Source organism: Haliotis asinina, chromosome 4, assembly GCF_037392515.1.
Source record: "Haliotis asinina isolate JCU_RB_2024 chromosome 4, JCU_Hal_asi_v2, whole genome shotgun sequence".
NCBI lineage: Eukaryota > Metazoa > Mollusca > Gastropoda > Lepetellida > Haliotidae > Haliotis > Haliotis asinina.
The window spans coordinates 40,470,166-40,488,762 of NC_090283.1; the positions used below are offsets into that span (position 1 = coordinate 40,470,166).

At 42.3% G+C, this 18,597-nt stretch overlaps 1 protein-coding gene across 4 annotated transcripts in view; it reads right to left on the reverse strand.

Annotated features, from left to right (window-relative positions):
- The window catches only part of LOC137281557 (uncharacterized), a 75,645-nt gene that overhangs the window by 15,865 nt on the left and 41,183 nt on the right, over positions 1-18,597 (reverse strand). For all 4 annotated transcript variants that reach the window (XM_067812860.1, XM_067812863.1, XM_067812861.1 and 1 more), the window contains exons 6-8: positions 16,756-17,237; positions 16,244-16,405; positions 6,045-6,211 (exon numbers count right to left, since the gene is read on the reverse strand). In XM_067812860.1, the coding sequence (XP_067668961.1) occupies positions 6,045-6,211; positions 16,244-16,405; positions 16,756-17,237 (811 nt within the window). The remainder of the gene's footprint in view (positions 1-6,044; positions 6,212-16,243; positions 16,406-16,755; positions 17,238-18,597) is intronic.

Below are 18,597 nucleotides of genomic sequence, written 5' to 3' on the forward strand. Positions count from 1 at the left end.
AACTGCTAATTCTTACTGGCGTTTGAAAAGACCGGTATTAGATTATAAAATATTCGGTCAGAAACGACATAATCAGTTTAACCAGATCGAGTGCGGTGAAGAATTGAGAACACCACCAAGGGAGTCCGTCATCAATTACACGCGGAAAGGTCAGCTGTCAGAGTAATCACGTGACCAAATCAATTTCACTCCGAATGACAGGTTAGCGCTGATTTATGATAATAACAGGCAGGGGCGGCGTGCATGACTTCCACACTCTGGCATGTGTTGTGAGCTTTGTGTCGGCAGACATCTAGGTCAGTAGGCCACAATCGAGCTGACGTCACACTTCAATACTCACGTTCACACACGAGTTAGAACGAGAAGGTAATATAACCTTGGGTTATATTTATGGGACATAAAAAGACATCACACTGCTTCTTAATGAATGATTGATAAATGGCATTAACGAACCCGACATTGTTCGTTGTTGGGGAATTGCTTTGTTTTCTTGTACCAGATGAAATATTTATAACATCATCGGTCGTTCCGATAGAGAAGATGGTATTTCTTTGAATCGCTCTACTCTATCCTATATTGACAATAGGAATAAAACGACCACATGACTACGGTTGTGTTACAAAAGAAACGTGATAGAATATCCTGTTTTAATAACTTGTTGTCGGTGTGAAGTAAAACAAAACAACTAAACTCCATTGCGTTATTTGATTTTCAAAGCCGCTGTGAATCACAATCCCCTATTACAGAAGACAAGTTGTACATTATAAAATAATTGGCATAAAACTGAGTACTGCACCCGGTCAATACAGAATATGAGCCACTATATTGCATTTAAAAGAGATTTAAACTTAGATAAGAAATTACTATAGCTGTAGATGATGTGTCAGTATGGCATTACAATAGTGTAACGTCGGTTTATAACTGTCAGCTCAGTATATGTGTTACCTGAACCACACTACTTTCCCTACTGCATGCCTAGCCCTCCCTGCAATGTTAAAACTCAAAATGAAGCAAGTCTATATTTCCTCATCTCACATAATGGGTCTATGTGATACTATCAAAATAAAATATATTCTGAGACTAAGCGATAGATTGTGTGTGTGTGTGTGTGTGTGTGTGTGTGTGTGTGTGTGTGTGTGTGTGTGTGTGTGTGTGTTTGGAAGTAGGGAGCGGGATTTGGGGAGATTTGAAGTAATTCCTCCGGTCCCAGGGGCTTACCATTTCGATTAAGTCATGAAACCGGGTTTGGTATTGACAAACCTAACAGGATTCGAACCAAACGATTATAGCGAATCTGGGACACACCTGCTCCACAAAGTTCTTTGTAGAGGCCACAGACAGTGAAATTATTGAGGCGTGGTTTCGGTAAACATTAAACTGTCCAGACCCAATTTTAATTAAGCGTACAGTTTACCGTGATGACCATGGAATGTCCCAGGAATGCAACCCTGAGCCGACATGGAAGTTTGCCAAACAATCAAATTATAAAACAGACCATAGTGCTGGCTAGTTGATGGGAGTACGATCGTGAAACCTGGAATAGAATTACCGGCAAGCATTTTTGCATTTTTGCTAGCATACCGTCGACATGTTGTGTGTGTGTGTGCCTCTTAGATTGCGTGTTGTCAAATGGAATATTTGGCGAGAATGTTGTAAGTTATTTCCTAAATGCGGGCTCGTTGCATCTGCTTATAATTACGTACACAAACCGGCTGGCTCGGTTTGAAAATACAAGATGTGATAGTTGGTTCGTGTTCAGCACAACAACACGATGAACACATTGTGCACGTCCGGTTATAATCGAACGAGGAAACAATTTGAAGAAAATTTGAAAAACGATATAAAGCCGTTTTAAGAGGTAATACTTTAAACAAAAAAGAATACTGAGAGAAAATTTGATTAGATTAAACACATCACCCGACAGAGGACATCATTAATCACTGTATCTGTTCCCTGAATGCATTGAGCACAAGTTTGGTTAATCGGAGCGACATCAAGCGGTAAAGATATCACTTTCAATAACACAAATCCCGATTACAAATATCGATCCAACTTGAAGCCTATTATTTTTAGAAGCTAAATTTTGTTTCGTTACGTCAATTTTGTACTGGGATTCAAATTTATTAATAATTCATTTAAATTACGCTAGATGGAATATCGCGCATTTGAGTACTAGGTCTATTCTCGGCGAATCACATAGTCATCAACCGCCTCCGTTTGTCATGCATAACGAACAATAATCATAGGATTTTGACCTTTAACATCAATGACGTTTACGCTGGCCTCGTCGATCGAGGCATATTATGTGAACAACAAAGTGAGTACTGTTATTCTATACGGTATAGATTGTATCACATTTCAGAGGGTATGTTTACGCGCAGCATGCTCCAAATGGCAGTTGCACTGTCACAAAAAAATAAATAAATAAAAAATTCAAAATAAAAAAATAAACGGATCTGAAACTTGAAACTTTGTTTTCGTTTTCTATTACATCGGGAGAGTGTTTTTGTCTGCGTGAATCGATCAACGCCGTGCTGGGAGACACGTGCAGTATCTCGCTGCAGGGGATGTTTGAGATGATAAAATGTGGAAGGTTAGCGACGATCGCGGTACTTTCTTGCAAATATCATGTTTATCTCATCACTGCGGGAAAAAATATTTAACTTTTTATCTCTCATTCACCAAACTGGGCGGTGGGGTAGTGATATGGTTACAGCGTTCGCCCGTTAGAACCAAGAACCGGTTTCGATTCCCCACTTGGATACAATGCGTGAAGAGTATTTGCTGGAATATTGCAAAAAAGTGAGTGAGTGAGTGAGTGAGTTTAGTTTTACGTCGCACTTAGCAATATTCCAGCTATATGGCGACGGTCTGTAAATAATCGAGTCTGGACCAGACAATCCAGTGATCAACAACATGAGCATCGATCTGCGCAATGGGGAACCGATGACATGTGTCAACCAAGTCAGCTAGTCTGACCACCCGATCCCGTTAGTCGCCTCTTACGACAAGCATAGTCGCCTTTTATGGCAAGCATAGGTTGCTGAAGGCATATTCTACCCCGGGACCTTCACGGGTCTGCAAAAAAGTGGCGTGACACTATACTCATTTATCCTATACAGTAAACGTGTTCAGCAGTATTGTTTTCCTACGTTTCATGGACACCAATCACATGACAGTAGTAGTGTTCCAGTTTGTTTCCAAGGGTCTTCAAATGCTTGTGTATCTCACAGCTTCTGAAGAAACCTGGAAAATCATAAAGGCACACCCGTGCTGTCATGTGAACCGATATTTTTGCCCCTCAGTCTATATCTCACACATTTCTGATTTGAAAGATTTCGTATAGTTATCTATATTACGATAGCGGCACACGATGTCTTTCATAGTTCGATGAGGTCACTTTTGGAAAAGAGGCCTAACTTGGTAAGACTTGGTAGGTGTTTCGGCAGTGGGTTTCACGAATGGAACAAAATCCACGTCGTCGGCGCAACGAATAACGTCAGAATCAGAAAACCAATGGTTGACATAAACCCCACTAACTCAGTCACCCCAGCAGGAGTGAATATTACTTCGCGCCGTATTATGTATTCCCACCCTATTGCCGTGTGCACCAGTCGGAACCAACAGATCATACATTAAAACTGCCTTCTCGCGTGAAGCATTGCTGTGTGAATCAAACACGACGCAAAAAGACACAACTACAGCACTGCCCAAAACCGGTATGACAAGATGCGGAACAAACCCACAGCAAACAGTCTATACAATATTCACCTAAACCCGTGCAGCTGTATACGTGGTTACACAAAAAGGACCGTCACACCACCGATCGTATCTTAAAGCCTTATTTATCTACGACCGCTGATGTTGAAATCATTCACCTCCCATTGTTCAAAACACTGAAACTTGACGTAGGCGAAACAAACCCACGCTGCAATGGTAAAATATAAATGGACAGATACAACGCCAACAAGTCGGAGAAGATCCGGGTTAAAATCGGTGTTCAGTAAACATCCTTGTCGTGATAGTCGACAAAAGGGATCGGATGGTCAGGCTTGGCTGGCACATCTCATCGCATGCCAAAGGCGTAAATAGATGTTCATGCTGTTGACCACTGGATTGTGTGGTCGAGGCTCCATTCCAGACTCGATCATAGAACTAACCAACGGACAGCGATCACGCCTTAGAAGTGAATGTTCCACTTCATGTTCTACTACAGCCGTGTCAACTTTCAATGAATCAAGCTGCCAGGTCGGCGAAAAACACTCCATGCACATTCCGCCTGCTATTGCTTATCTCTACATCAAACGCGAACGGAGGCGGTAGAGCCTTCTCCAAAGAATGTGCACATTCATCATCCACGAATATTTTGCTTTCGGTTTAAAAAAATCAATTTCCAGACCAAACGCTTTCAAGCGTATTTTGAAAACGTTAATTGATTGGTGTGAACAAGATGAGGCATGTTTAGATTCAGGGTCGATTTCCTCCACACGTATTTCATATGTGCAGTGTGAATAGATGAAAGTCGTAAAATATTTACGTTAAAGATTTTCTTCCTCTTAAAAATGACCTGGTTGTTTTGAGGCAATGTACGTGATGACCCTGGTTATCCCGAGCCATGTCGACTAACAAGGGTCAGCGAGTGTAGAACGTACCACGGTGGGCGGTCTTGTGTGAAGACTATCATGTACGGTGCGATGGGGTAGCCTAGTGGTTAAAGCGTTCGCTCGTCACGCCGAACACCCGGGTTCAATTCCCCACAGGGGCACAATGTGTGAGGCCCATTTTCTGGTGTCCCCCGCCGTGATATCGCTGGAATATTGCTAAACGCGGCGTAAAACTAAAACTCACTCACTCACTCCACGCCGATACGAAACAGTGGCTATAAAGTGAGTGTCTGAGTTAAGTTTTACGGCGCTTTTAGCAATAGTCCAGCAATACGATGTCATACGGCTAGGGGCACCAGAAATGGGTTTCACATGGGGAATCGAACACGAGTCTTTCGGCGGGAAGATGCGAATGGCCTTAACCACAAGGCTACCCCACCGCGCCTGTTTCGATAAAGAGGTTGAGGGTCAGGAGGCTTGTCAATGTTTAACCTCGGGTAATCACATATCTCAACAAGAATCGGTATGTGAGTATAATAAGATTATTCAGAAACAAAAGAGTATGTATTACCACATTGTGATACATGAATCATAAGACAAGGAATTTATTCATTGGAAAATCAGTACGCATTCCACAGTCTGCCTAGATAGCGAATATCACATGTCGGAACAATTTTGTGTGTAATGATACAAACATTTCGTAACTGTAACATAAATGCGCCCGCCCTCAAAGGTGACTCATCGCAAGATCTGCCATGGGTCAATGAGAATTACGCATCACCATGCATCCTTCGTCGTCTCAATAAGAACGAAATCGCTGTGCGGAACCTTGAGGAATAAATCTCCAGGAGCGGTTGGTTGGTTTGTTGTTTAATGCCGCACTCAGCAATATTCCAGCTTACGGTATTAGTTTGTAGATAATCAAGTCAGAACTAGCCGATCCCGTGATCAACAGCATAAGCATTGATCTACGCAGTTGGGATACAATGACAAGATGACAAGAGTCAGTCAAGTTAGTGAGTCTGACAACCCGATCCCGTTAGCTGTCTCTTACGACAAGCATGGGTTACTGAGGATCAGTTCTAACCCAGATCTTCACGGGTTAAATGTTCGGAGGAAATAAAGACGGTATGAATGTCGATATAACTGTACATGTATATGAGGACGTGCAGAATCGCATATTTAAAAATAACTAGTCCCGTTTCAGAAAGCTCTCGAAAGCCTAAGATCTCGTAAGATTTCTCTTAGCGTTTGTACCTCCTGTCAGAGTATGGGAGGTACGCATGCACGAAAAGGGTTACGAGATCTTAGGTTTTGTGAAACGGGGCCCTTGGTTTGCAACACAATAATCCGGAGTTCTAACGTGCATATTACTTTGAATGGCATGGGCGTATATGCATAATTGGGAATGCTCGTCCAGTGTGTGATGACGTCCCTCACCTGATACCATCCTGAGAACAGCAGTTGACGTCGGCGCCGTGTTCTATAAGGTGACGTGCGACGTTGATGTTGCCTTTCACGCAACTCTCGTGCAGTGCGGTGTATCCCGCGTTGTCTCGCGCGTTAACCTTGACTGTGTGAGTACGTATGCAGTACAAGGCCACGTCCTGAAACAAGGGGAGATAATTTTAACAAAACAGCAGAGAACCACTTAAGAAATAGTGTGTTGTTTGGTTAGTCCCACGCGCAACAATATCCCAGCTAAATGGCAGCAATCTGTAAATAAATAGTCTGGACCTGCCTATCCAGTCTTCAACAGCATGAGTATCGATCTACGCAAATGGGACACATAGACTGTAGAAGGCAACGAACCAGATCACCCGATGCTTTCAGTTGTCTCATACGATAAGCATTGGTTAAGGAACACCAGTTTTAATCTGATCTTCACGGGCCCGGACAGTATGTGATGTTTAAATACAGATATCTCATACTAGGGACTTCAGTTGGGTGGATTCAGAGCATTACATTGACGCCATCCTCGATCATCAACAAATGTGCTAATGAAGTGCAGATATTAATGAATCATAACACCAAAAACATGTCACATCTTTCAAATATGCTTTTACGGAAGCAGATGTTCAGTTCATAATAGTTAACTTAAAAAACACAACCATGTTCTAATTTGAACGCACGATGTTCAGCAAATTGGGTATGATTATAAAACCATCAAGATATATCACCTTGAAGCTCTCATCACCACATCGAATTAAACATGCTACTGCAGGCACGACACATTTGAAGGCAAACCCAAGCGTCGCATTTTAGAAAGTGTACGGTACATCGTTCAATAGTATTTTATCCCTCCGGCTTTTGGCAAGGGAATGGAACGTGCATTTATTCGCTATGGCATTAAGTGGGATGACCGATTTATAAGACAGGCCTTCCTCGGAAAACATACTAATTTACGTAATCTAAACTTAGGTAATCGCCGCATGCGTGCGTCAGGACGGTTGCTATGACAACGTCGGGCGAAGGGTCACGGCTGGCGAGCAAGCTGCCTCAAGCCTTGATTTCCGGTCTTGCTGACTAACGCGTTTATTGGGGGAGGGGAAGGGGGAGAGGAGGGGCTACAAAAGTGGTGGGGTGGGATTAGGAAGCGGGGTGTGAGGGGATGAGCAGAGTTTAGACAGATTCTGTGAAAATCAGGAGATCATTACAGCCACGGCTGTTTGTACTCTGCATTTTTATGAATCCCAAAGCCTCCCTGCTGCAGCCTTGATTGTATTATTCGCGTCTCTTGACATTCTCAGATTTCAATTTGGCCTCGAGCGGTTTATGCATTCTTGCTAAATTTGAAAGTCTGGTTTACATTGAATGAACTCGAGCTTATTCTAAAGTTGTAACCGAAGCTTTCAGGGTGTGACTTTTCTTCCTTCCTGCAAAATGTTCAGTAGAACTCGAGATATGAATACGCCAGTATCTGTAACCGGCTTTCGGGACGCAGTGAACTAGTCTTAAAATATTATATTGAGCGAAACTATCTACAGGGCTGAGCTTGGCGTTAAACAACCAGCAAAACAGATGTATCTAAAACGCGTAACCCGTTCACCTGTCGTATGTACTACGACGAGCGAGACTTTTAAAAATCTGTCTCTGCCTAACCCTGTGGTTAGCTACCCATGGAGAGAGAGAGAGAGAGAGGGAGGGAGGGAGAGAGAGAGACAGAGAGAGGGAGGGAGGGAGAGAGATGAGAGAGAGTGTGTGTGTGTATAGGGGGGGGTCAAGCTGTGTTTTTTATATACATGATATTAGCTGCGTATCTTTCATTGCTATAAAAATATTCGCTGCCCATTTCACGTGACGAGGGACGCCTCTTCTGAAAGCTGTTACGCCCGTTTTCTCAATCCTTTTCCACACCTGACTTCTCTCCCAGCCGACGGTATTTATGTCACAACTGGCGCTTGAATAAACACCGCACCCAAAATAAACAAGTCGTCCTACTTTTTAGAGCTCTGCAAAGTTCACCGTGACATCATTCAACGGCGTTCTGTCTCGCCCGACGTCACGTACCGCTGTTGGGGGATACACGGGTAAACAAACAAGCGCACAAAAACATCCTTGTGTGCGGGGGTGGGGGGCCACGGTATCCGGACGCCGGGGGGAAGAGGGCCTCTATTTACCTGGAAAAACACGTACCATACTCTCCATAAACATTCCTTGCCCTTTATGCCTTTCGACAGGTGAGCAGGTTACACTGCACGGCAATCACACATGCCCATGCCGATAGCAAGAACACATAGACCAATGCGCGCGTAGTTTCTGAATATAAATAATTTTGATAGTAACAAAGGGAGATCCAATGAAATAAATATTTCCTGCATTTATGACTTTGACAATGCAGGGAGGTCTAGTAAGGAAAATAATTTGTTTCTCGGACTGTGAGACAGATACCTTTGACACGTCACCGTATGCAATGAAATGTAGATTGGATTTCCACAGTGACAGACGTTATGTTATTTCTGAATTGGTGGTACGTGAAAAGCAGTCGGGTCATAACTGTGTCACGTTCATATTTGTCTCGGTCGCCAATCTCTGCTGTTATCTTGCCCGACAAGCAAGGCAGCGCAAAAGAACCGGCGTACCATTATTTACCGGTTCAGACATGAAATTGCTACGTATTGCGATAAGCTGATCGAAAACCGGTATGCAGACATGCATTCGAAAGAGTTTGTCACACTCGGAAATCTTCAGACATTTTCAGTTTTCACACCGGAAGTCAAATTAAGTTCGGGTTGAAGTTGTGTTTCGCAATATTTTCGATCTGAATGTTTGAAATATTTACTCATTAATGATCAGTGATCTTTGACATGTTCCGACCAGGTGAATTGAAGTTTGTCTAATATCGCGAGACATTTTTTAAAGGGTGGAGTTAACTAACGTGTTTCATTTGTGCCAAATATCATAGTTCTGTCATAATGTAAAATTTTCATTAATGTTCATCAAGCATAGTGATTTTGTTGTGATTTTGATTTACACATCAAGCATTAACTCGAATATAAAGATTATTTAGCCAAACAATTCTTGCAATACTTTGTAATACACATCGCAATAATCACATGCTTTCGTATCACAATACACCGCAGCAGGAACATTTTCTGCAATATCCATCTCTACCGATAAGACAGTAGCTAATTCAGGCAATCGCGTGGCGATTCCGCGTAGGTAGTCACATCAGACATCGTACCCAAGCGATCCTCAGTCGTCGCTATCACAATCATGAATTCAGACAGTTGGCGGAGTTGGTTGACGGACATGTCATCGTATTCCATTTGCGTAGATCAATGGTCATGCTGTTGAACACTTGATTAGCTGGTCCAGAATCGATTATTTACAGACTGTCGTCATACAGCGGGAATATTGCCCAGTGCGGCGTACAACAAGCAACCAGTGAACGTGAACGTCCTTCCGCCCATCGAACACCATCATTATAAAACAGCTGCAGCAATTGTAGCATGGCTCCAAGGCTCCACTGAATGGGGAGCACACGGATGTATAGCAACCTGTTTGCGTGACATGTTTAGAAGTTAAAAGTCAGAGAGAACAAGTATATATGGATGACAACTTCTTTGATTCTTGAACACATTATATTCTATCCTTCGAAGTGACAAGTGTAGATAAGGACCCAGTCTGTCACCCCAATCTATTTTTTATTAGATTTATAAACTTAGACTATATCACTTAGACTATTATTTTTTAACTTAAGGCTTGTGCAAGTCCACAACCAATCTCGCAATTCATATAAACCACCTGAATCAGAAAAAACTACCTTTCATACGCATGCGAGATATCGGTGTTTATGGTCAATATATGGTCAGAAGTTCGCATTACACAATTCAGAAATAAGCCCCGTGGGCGATGTTGTCACGTTGCTATTCATTTATCGACTTGTTTAAATGGAAGTGCCACAGGAGTTGCCAAAGATAAAGACGAAACCTCATGCGTTCTTTAATCTGCCTTCGAGACAGAATGTCCTGCCACTTACGTCGCGGCGTGTCTTAAAATGGCCACGCTGGACCAATTTATCCGCGTAATAAGACCTGCCATACATGACCCTCCGGTACTGCAAATATATTCAAGGTGTGACTCATGTGTTTCGTAAGAGTACAGATCCTATATACATATCGTGACTGGCACATTTGCTGAAACCAATCGACGGTCATATCTGTCTAATAATATACAGACTTAATAGGATGACAAGATGTTTATGAAAAATAGCATTTTCATTCAGTTTCCAGAAATGGGTATATCATGAATAGATGTATACAGAAAGGCTAAATACAAATAAATAAATAAATAAATAAATAAATAAATAAATAAATAAATAAATAAATAAATAAATAAATGATCGTTTATCGTGCTGATGACAAGTTAAGTGACTGAGTTTAGTTTTACGCCGCACTCAGCAACTTTAATGGTTGCTCTCTGTAAATAATCAAGTTTGGATCACACAATCCACTGATCAACAGCATGAGCATCGATCTGCGCAACTGGGAACAGATGACATGTGTCAACCAAGTCAGCAAGCCTTACCACCCGATCCCGTCAGTTGCCTTTCTCAAAAAGCAGAATCGCCTCTTATAGCAAGCATGAGTTTCTGAAGGCCTATTCTCAACCAGACCTTTACGGGTCAGACCAGTTAAACCTTTTGAGGGACAGGATCAATTGAGTTTGATATATTTCTTTTAGATGAGCAATATTTCAGATATTTCTTATGTTGTCACTTTGGCCTAACAATGCACTAATGGTGCAAACTATAAATGTACGCAACTTTCTAAAACCTTGCATGGTCCTTGCAAACAGCAAGGCTACATTGAAGATCGGGTTGAATGATGCCCATCACTGCCAATCCCCGCCGCCATATTGCTAAAAGAGGCTTAAGATTCGTACACCTCACAATTGTTAGGGAATCGAACTATCATTTGTTCCCCACAGTTAATTGGACCGCCTAGAACAAATCCGCCATCCATACTTGCACCCAACATGATGTTAAAACAACGGCGTACCGACGTCCTATTCTGTTATCCGTGAGACGTTACATTAATGTAAATATACTAACAATCTGTCGATTCCCGCACGGGGACGTGTGATTATTTGCAAGCTGTCGCTGGAAATGTATTACTCGGTATTACCAATTTAATGGATTTCCTGACCTTCAGTCTAAACAATGTTCCTTCCCATTATCCTAACGGTAAATTTGGACTGGAAGCCCATCAACAGATGTTGATGCTGATTACACGGACGAAGCACAACGCTAGCACCTGGCGGAGGATCTGTGGAGATGCGCACGGCTCCACAGCGTTCTTATCGATTTGTACAGGCCCGCTGTTATCAGCTAGACAATGCCGACGAAAGGTAACGCCCTTACCGTATTCGCAGTGTAACGTCAGGTGGATCGTTAGATAACTAACGTCATTCTGTTACAAAACTAACGTCAATCTGTTACATAACTAACGTCAGTCGACGTCGGTGTATTACCGGCGATAGCATATGCAAAACGAGCGTACCATAGTCGAAGTTAATGGAACAACTGAAATTAAAAGTCTGGTTAAAATTGATCTTCAACAATACATAGGATGCGACTAACGGGATCGGGTGGTTAGGCTCGATGACCTGGTTGGCACGTGTCATCGTACCCCAGTTACGTAGATTGAAGCCCATGACGACAATCACTTGATTTTGTGGCCCAGATGCGATTATTTACAGACCGCCGCCATATACCTGGAATATTGTTGAGTGTCGAGTTAAACAACAAACAAACCGGTAAATAGTCACAAAGTGAAAGTGACTATGTCAGAGAGCTGCGCCTGTCTCACAGGGAGCACACACCGGAACACAGACGTGAAACTTACGCCATGTGGCAACCGGATCAAACTGGTAATGTCAGAGAACAGGATAAACATCAAGTCTATATCAAATTCAAACTCGTACTTTCCCATCTTGACGAGTCGGTCTTTTTTGTGTAACTCCAAGGAAAAGCGTGTCCAAAACGTAATTGTGATTAAAGCGTCATTATTAACTAACAAGATCACATCCGAGATGGTTCGATATAAGCGGATTGGCGACATCAGTAGACTTACATCTAGTCACTCAAATGAACAAATTTTCTGGGAAACGGTTCACAAGTAATAGTCATGGAGTACAGAGACTTCTTCATTTTCAGAAACTGTGATTTATGGAGAATGATCACACTTCCTAGCACTAATTGCCGATAAGTATTAATGATATGAGGACTGTATTCAGCGGGAAATCAACATAATTGTGTTCGAGTTAACCAGATATGGCTCGGAGCTGACCACACCTCGAGACATATGATTTTGTATTTGATTCACTATGCATTGCTACTATAAGCCACCATGACATTTAACAGAATGAAACAAAGATGGCGATTCAAGACATGCAACAGAAAACGTTTGTCTTCACAGACCCACATAACGTCAGAATACCATTCCCGGTCCGCATCTGGGTGTAATTTTCGTAACAACCCATCTCAAAACACGAGTAACAAATACAGGAATATGAAATAAAACGATCGTGGATTTACTGCACATGTAATTCATTTCTTATTCACATTTGTCCTCCATAACATGAATGCTGCATTGCGCAAAGAATGTGACTTCGGTTATATCATACCGTTGTGTGATTCACGGGTATACAATGCGTCTAACATATGTGGCAGTTGTAATAATTTCCAGTTTTCGGCAACATCTGTTGGTAAAATATACTGGATGTCTAACGGTACTTTCTGCGTCGGTATACACATCACATTGCTTGCTGTATTGATCGCGCCGAACCTACTGCGATATTAATTGAATCCTTTGCACGATTTGGGTGACCTAGTTTGAGGGCATCCGAGCTGCATGTATTGATTGGCGTGTTGTCATTAGCAAACCACGTGACCTGCCGAAGATAAGCTCGTGAAGACGGAACGGCATAACTCACACCTGTCGATAGTCTTCGTTTAATATCAGTTTCATGTTTCATATAGCGTCGTGTTTATGTTCATGACGGTATCATGAAATCGTCATGGCAACGCGCGAGGAGCAGACTGTTAATGTTCAAATAGAGAGGGTATTCAGTGTCTGCTAATGTCCACGACATGTTTCAGTTCACTTCATGCTCAATATTGACACAGATTACAGCATGTGAACAGAGTGACATGGACTTTAGAGCAGTGAAACCTATTGGGTAAAAGCCCTGGTTAATCTGGAAACCTGGGGATAATAATATATTGTAGAAAGTGAACCTGTTCTTTACTCGTGTATCGAAATTACTCTGTGCTCGTGAATACGGATATGCTTTAATTCGGGCAGTTTCATCCATGACAAACCAACCGGTTTAACGGGATCTAACAGAATTGTGAAACTTTTAATCGAGATGTAGGTATGATACCAATACACGCACTTTGGGAGGATTAAGCTACCCTCAATATTCCGGGCATTGTCATGTCGACAATGACATATGTTCAAATAAACACAACACTTTGGGATTGGCTCTTGATTCAGATGTGCATAGCACAATGTGAAAAAAATAACGTGACAATCGTTTAGCCTTGGTGTTCTGTTTCAGCATAAAACGCTCTGCCATTGTCCTGCAGCAGGTATATTCACATTGCTATTCAAACTCACAAGGCCGTAAACGCAGATATGGTGAACAGAAGCTATGAAGCGTTACCCTTGACAATGGACAAGCCGACGAAAACATGTCCTGTCGAACGACGAGGCGGTCGTTTCGTTTTGTTGTTTGTCGTTTTCATCTCATATATAGGTCAAACAGAAAACGGTAACGGGTATCACGTGACCACCTTTTGAATGACTAATGGGATCTTTTATCAGAGGCTTAATGCGGTGAATGCAAGCGGAGAACGAGATGTCTGATCCTGGTTAGAACGACACAGTAGGATGAGATTCACGCTTTGCGTAAATCGTCCGTGATAAAAACGTTCCCCGAAGATAGGTTTATTTCAAGGTTATAGTTAGTTTAACCATTTTGATTACTGATTTCGGTTTCCAAAACACTGACATCGTATAGTCCAGCAAACATTACTACGGAAGGTCAGAGACCCAGTTAGGTGAATCTCCGACACAAGGGTGCACATGACCGCTACTTTCACCTTTTCCGCACCACCGACTGTGAGCGGTTAGCTGTACTCCATTACATGTGACCTAGTTGTATATTTTATTATACAAACGGGTCTGTTAACACGAGACTTGACGCCCACAGTCACATATCGTTATCCCACTTCGGGCTATGCTCAGTTTTATCGTTGCATTATCGTACCAAATTGATAATCGCTCAATTTCATTTGTTGTCTGTTTACACAAGTCTCCCGGTGGCTTGGCGAACGTGTCATCCGTGCCAACAGTCATGACGTAGAGAGCTATTTATATCATGACCTTGCCATTGGCATGTGAAAGGTTTAGCATCTATGTTCCGGAAGGCATTAATCAAGCTGTCTGTAGAAATATGGAATAAAATGCCCATAAACTGTCGACATGTGTCAACCGACAGAAGCCTATAGACGTGCCATCGGGTGTACAAACACAATGCTCCGTTATCCAGAAAATCGAAAACATATCTAAAATACCTCGCTATAACGAGTTGTAACTACTGTTATACGAGAGACGTCGTTGAGTGTAAACATGGAGAGATAAATCGCCTAACTCGAGGCTGAAAACTCCTGTGATATGTCAAATGTTTAGGATAACAGTATGTCGCTGTGTGCTTGTGTAGCAACAATACATGGTGGAGTCGGAGACAGATAAATGAAAGGACCTCGCGATTCATAAGATTCAAAACACACTGATTTTGTCCTGACAGTCATGCGTACATAATGTCATTGCTGTTGTGGTCATCAGACAACACTGAGAATAAACTCTGATTATCTGTTACTAGTTACAACAGAGTATTTGTTACTAGTTACAAAGAACCACATAGATCTATAGTTTACCTATCATTCGACGTACATTCGATCTAAATGTAAAAAAAAGTAACTAGTAACTGAATTTTCATATACTATTCCTGTGTCTCGTTTAATACCCACAGCGTAAGATAGGATAAGTTAAAAAAATGAAGTGTTAAATATGACCTATATATTTATATACCTATCCTATCTCAGGGGATGAATACTAAACGTAAGATAAGATGAGCCATTACTGAAAAGGTCATATTTACATCCCAAAAATTCCTCCGACTGATATGGTATATTTTTACTATTGAAATATTTTACGTGGTTATCGTTAGGTCACATGAATCACTGATTGTCACCCGATGTCAAGTGCATGATCCAAACATTAACACGGGCAGATATTTATATCCTGCTTTCAAGCACGGCGATATGCCCTGTGTTATTGAAGCTGTCACTGAATGTCGAACTTCAGTCTACCAGTACAGTATTGTACCTTGTCTGTACCAAAGCTTAACCTGTAATCTGTTTCTTGCGTACTTGAACATGTGAACATGTGTACGTGTCTACGTGTACTTTCCATTGCACTGAATAACTCGTGAACGATGATAGTCTAACTAAACTCTGCCGTTATCTAAATGTTGTGGGCTTGGCTTCGAGCCAGCACGCTATCACAGCGTAAATGGGTTATCTGGAATGGTCATAATTCCGCGCAGTTGCGATCGGGGAAAACGTTATCGGAAGAAAATTGTTACGTTACGTTCGCTCGTTTATACTATGGCCCTCTCTCAGTTTTTCGCGCGTCGCACCTGATACCTGGGTTCGAATCCACAATGAGTACAATTAGTGAAGCCCTTCTCTGGTCCCCCGCCGTGACATTGCTGGAATACTAGTATTGCTAAGAGCGACGTAAAACTAAACTCATTCGGTCAGTTTCTAACTCTCTTCGTACTGTAGTATATTTACAATTATTATTCTTTTTTTCAACTACTAGTAGTAGATTGTACATAACTGATTCATTTCGCATGTTCCGTCTGGAACGGACTGATGTTAAAGTTTTTTTCGGGTCATCGCACACCGATCGCATGACGCGATGCTCCTGATGTTAATCACTGGTTTACCCAGGTCGTGACTGATTAGATACAGACCGACATAATGCAGGTGAACATTCTCTGATACGTGACTTTCATGAGTAGGGTTGTTGGGAATGCAGTATCTATAAATAGAATTTACCAACCTCGTATCCCAGACGAGCGGCTCGGTGCAATAAAGTCTCCCCAGAATTCTTGTTAATGGCCAGTTTCTTCATTTCCGGTGGGATGGGATACGACACCACACCCCCGTTTGGGTCGTCAGATTGAACTAAGTAGGTCGTAGACTCCTCGTCATCGCCAAAATGCTGAAACATGAGTTTGAATTCTGGCTAAGTGAGGTTTGGTGAGATTGGGGATTAACCATTAAATACACTGTACTCTTAAAGGACGTACGCATATCTCGTTACCAGCACAGTAATGTAAGCTAACTTTGATACCACGCAGCAGTTTAACCCGGGTAGCCCACTCAGGAACAGTATACCAGTCGTTGTTCCATCCCTACTTCGCCGTCCACCAGGAAGTGTAACAACAAGTATCCGTCCTTTTTACGTATTTTGACGTTGCTGATCGAACATCAGCTTGAATATAATGTTCGTTCATTTAAAAGTATATATCACACAAACGCATTATGACATAACATAACACACAGACTCACTGCGAAAGAATCATCCAACAGATCTCCTTCCGATCCTAAATCCTGTCTCAAGAATTGTTCGAACTGACTTTGAAATTTGCCTTTGTTTTTCATCTTCCCGCGGGGCCTAGCCTTTCCGCGGGACTGCTTTGGTGACGGACGCTCGCAGTCAGGGCCGATGAATTCTTGCGCATGTCTCGTACGGCGCCCTCTAGTGGGCAGCGTATCTTGTCCACTTCTGTAATACAGTTTCATCATCAAACCTCCCTTACTCCTACCAACAGCCTGACGTTGACTTGACTTTGAAATTTCCCAGCATCCATCAGTGTCGTCGTCATCTTCGTCGTCATACTCCTCGTCTTCCGGATATGACGTATCCTGTCTGGTCACTCTGCGCAGTCGCGCTCGCCGCTTGGCCCGGTTCAACGCCCTTCGAGACTCGTCCTTCCGGAGTTCCTTCTCATAAGCGGCATTTCTGTTGTATTGGGTGACACGCCTCCTGCCTGAAAGATACAAGGATAAATACACAATAGAGCTTCATACATCACTTGGTCATAAAACTAAAGAAAGAAATCTAAAAATAAGGCTAAAATGTTTTCGAAAAATACTGCTGGAAATATTCTATGGAAACAACGCACAGTATACTTGAGTTGAAAAACATGAACTCATCAATTTCACAAGCAACGACATCAAATGGGGTCACACACGGATTCACTAAACACCAATCCACTTTGACATGCAGAAACACAACAGAGGAGACAGTACACTTGGCACCACGTAATTTGGAACCGGGACGTTGAGTTTAATACCTGAATAACGGAGTTGTCCAAAATATCACCTTCTAGCCCATAAGCCACATGCACCCGAACACAATTTACAAACACATGCCAAACATGAGTGTGGAAATACGTATTATGACAATGAATTCTGGCATCCCCATGAAGATTCGGACTGTGTACAGGGTAAATAACGTATACCGTTTTCAGGCCCCCCTAAGTAACTGAAGGAATTACAGCAAATTTACTTAGGGGGGCCTGGTTTTGACATAACTTTATAAAGAAGTTCGTCATAATGGGCACTTGTTGGTATGACGAAACAGGAAATGTTTGCATGCCAATGTGATCTCAACTGATGGCAGTATCCAATTTCTGTACACCGTAAGCACTCAGCACCGTAAACGCTTAAAGCTGTATAAAGGAAGTAGATCCATAACACTGTTCCATTGGGGATCCAGTGTAAACGCAGTCTTCTTTTTCCCCCGAAAGGCTGTTAATGAGGATTGGATGGCAATAATGGCTGCATATTTTGGATTATTGCGTCCTGGTTGAAAGCGTGCCATCGTGATCTCATGACGTTGGGGTTGACCTCTTGAGCTAAGGTTTACAGGTACTGCTTTCCTCATCAAAGAGGAATCAACCCTGCTGTTGAACTTTGGAGTGAGTGAGTTTAGTTTTGCGCCGCTTTTAGCAATATTTCAGCAATATCACGGCGGCGGACACCAGAAAATGGGCCTCGCTCATTGTACCCATGTGGGGAATCGCACCCAGGTCTTCGGCGTGACGCGCGAACGCTTTAACCACTAGGCTACCCCGCCGCCCCTTGAACTTTGGATATAAGTGTACTACGGGCTTATGGCCTTCAGTTCTGAATAAAGATTGATACAGAGATTTATATATGAACGTGTTCATTAATCCAGCCTTGTTGAAGCTCAAATAAAGAGGTATCAATTGATCAAAACTGGCTGTCATCAAACCAAAATCGCAAAGGAAACTTGCGCTTCTGCGGCTTAAAATTACATTCATCCACACTAGAGTTCCACCGTGATACGCTAGGTCATATACTGCTGACAACGGCGATGACGAC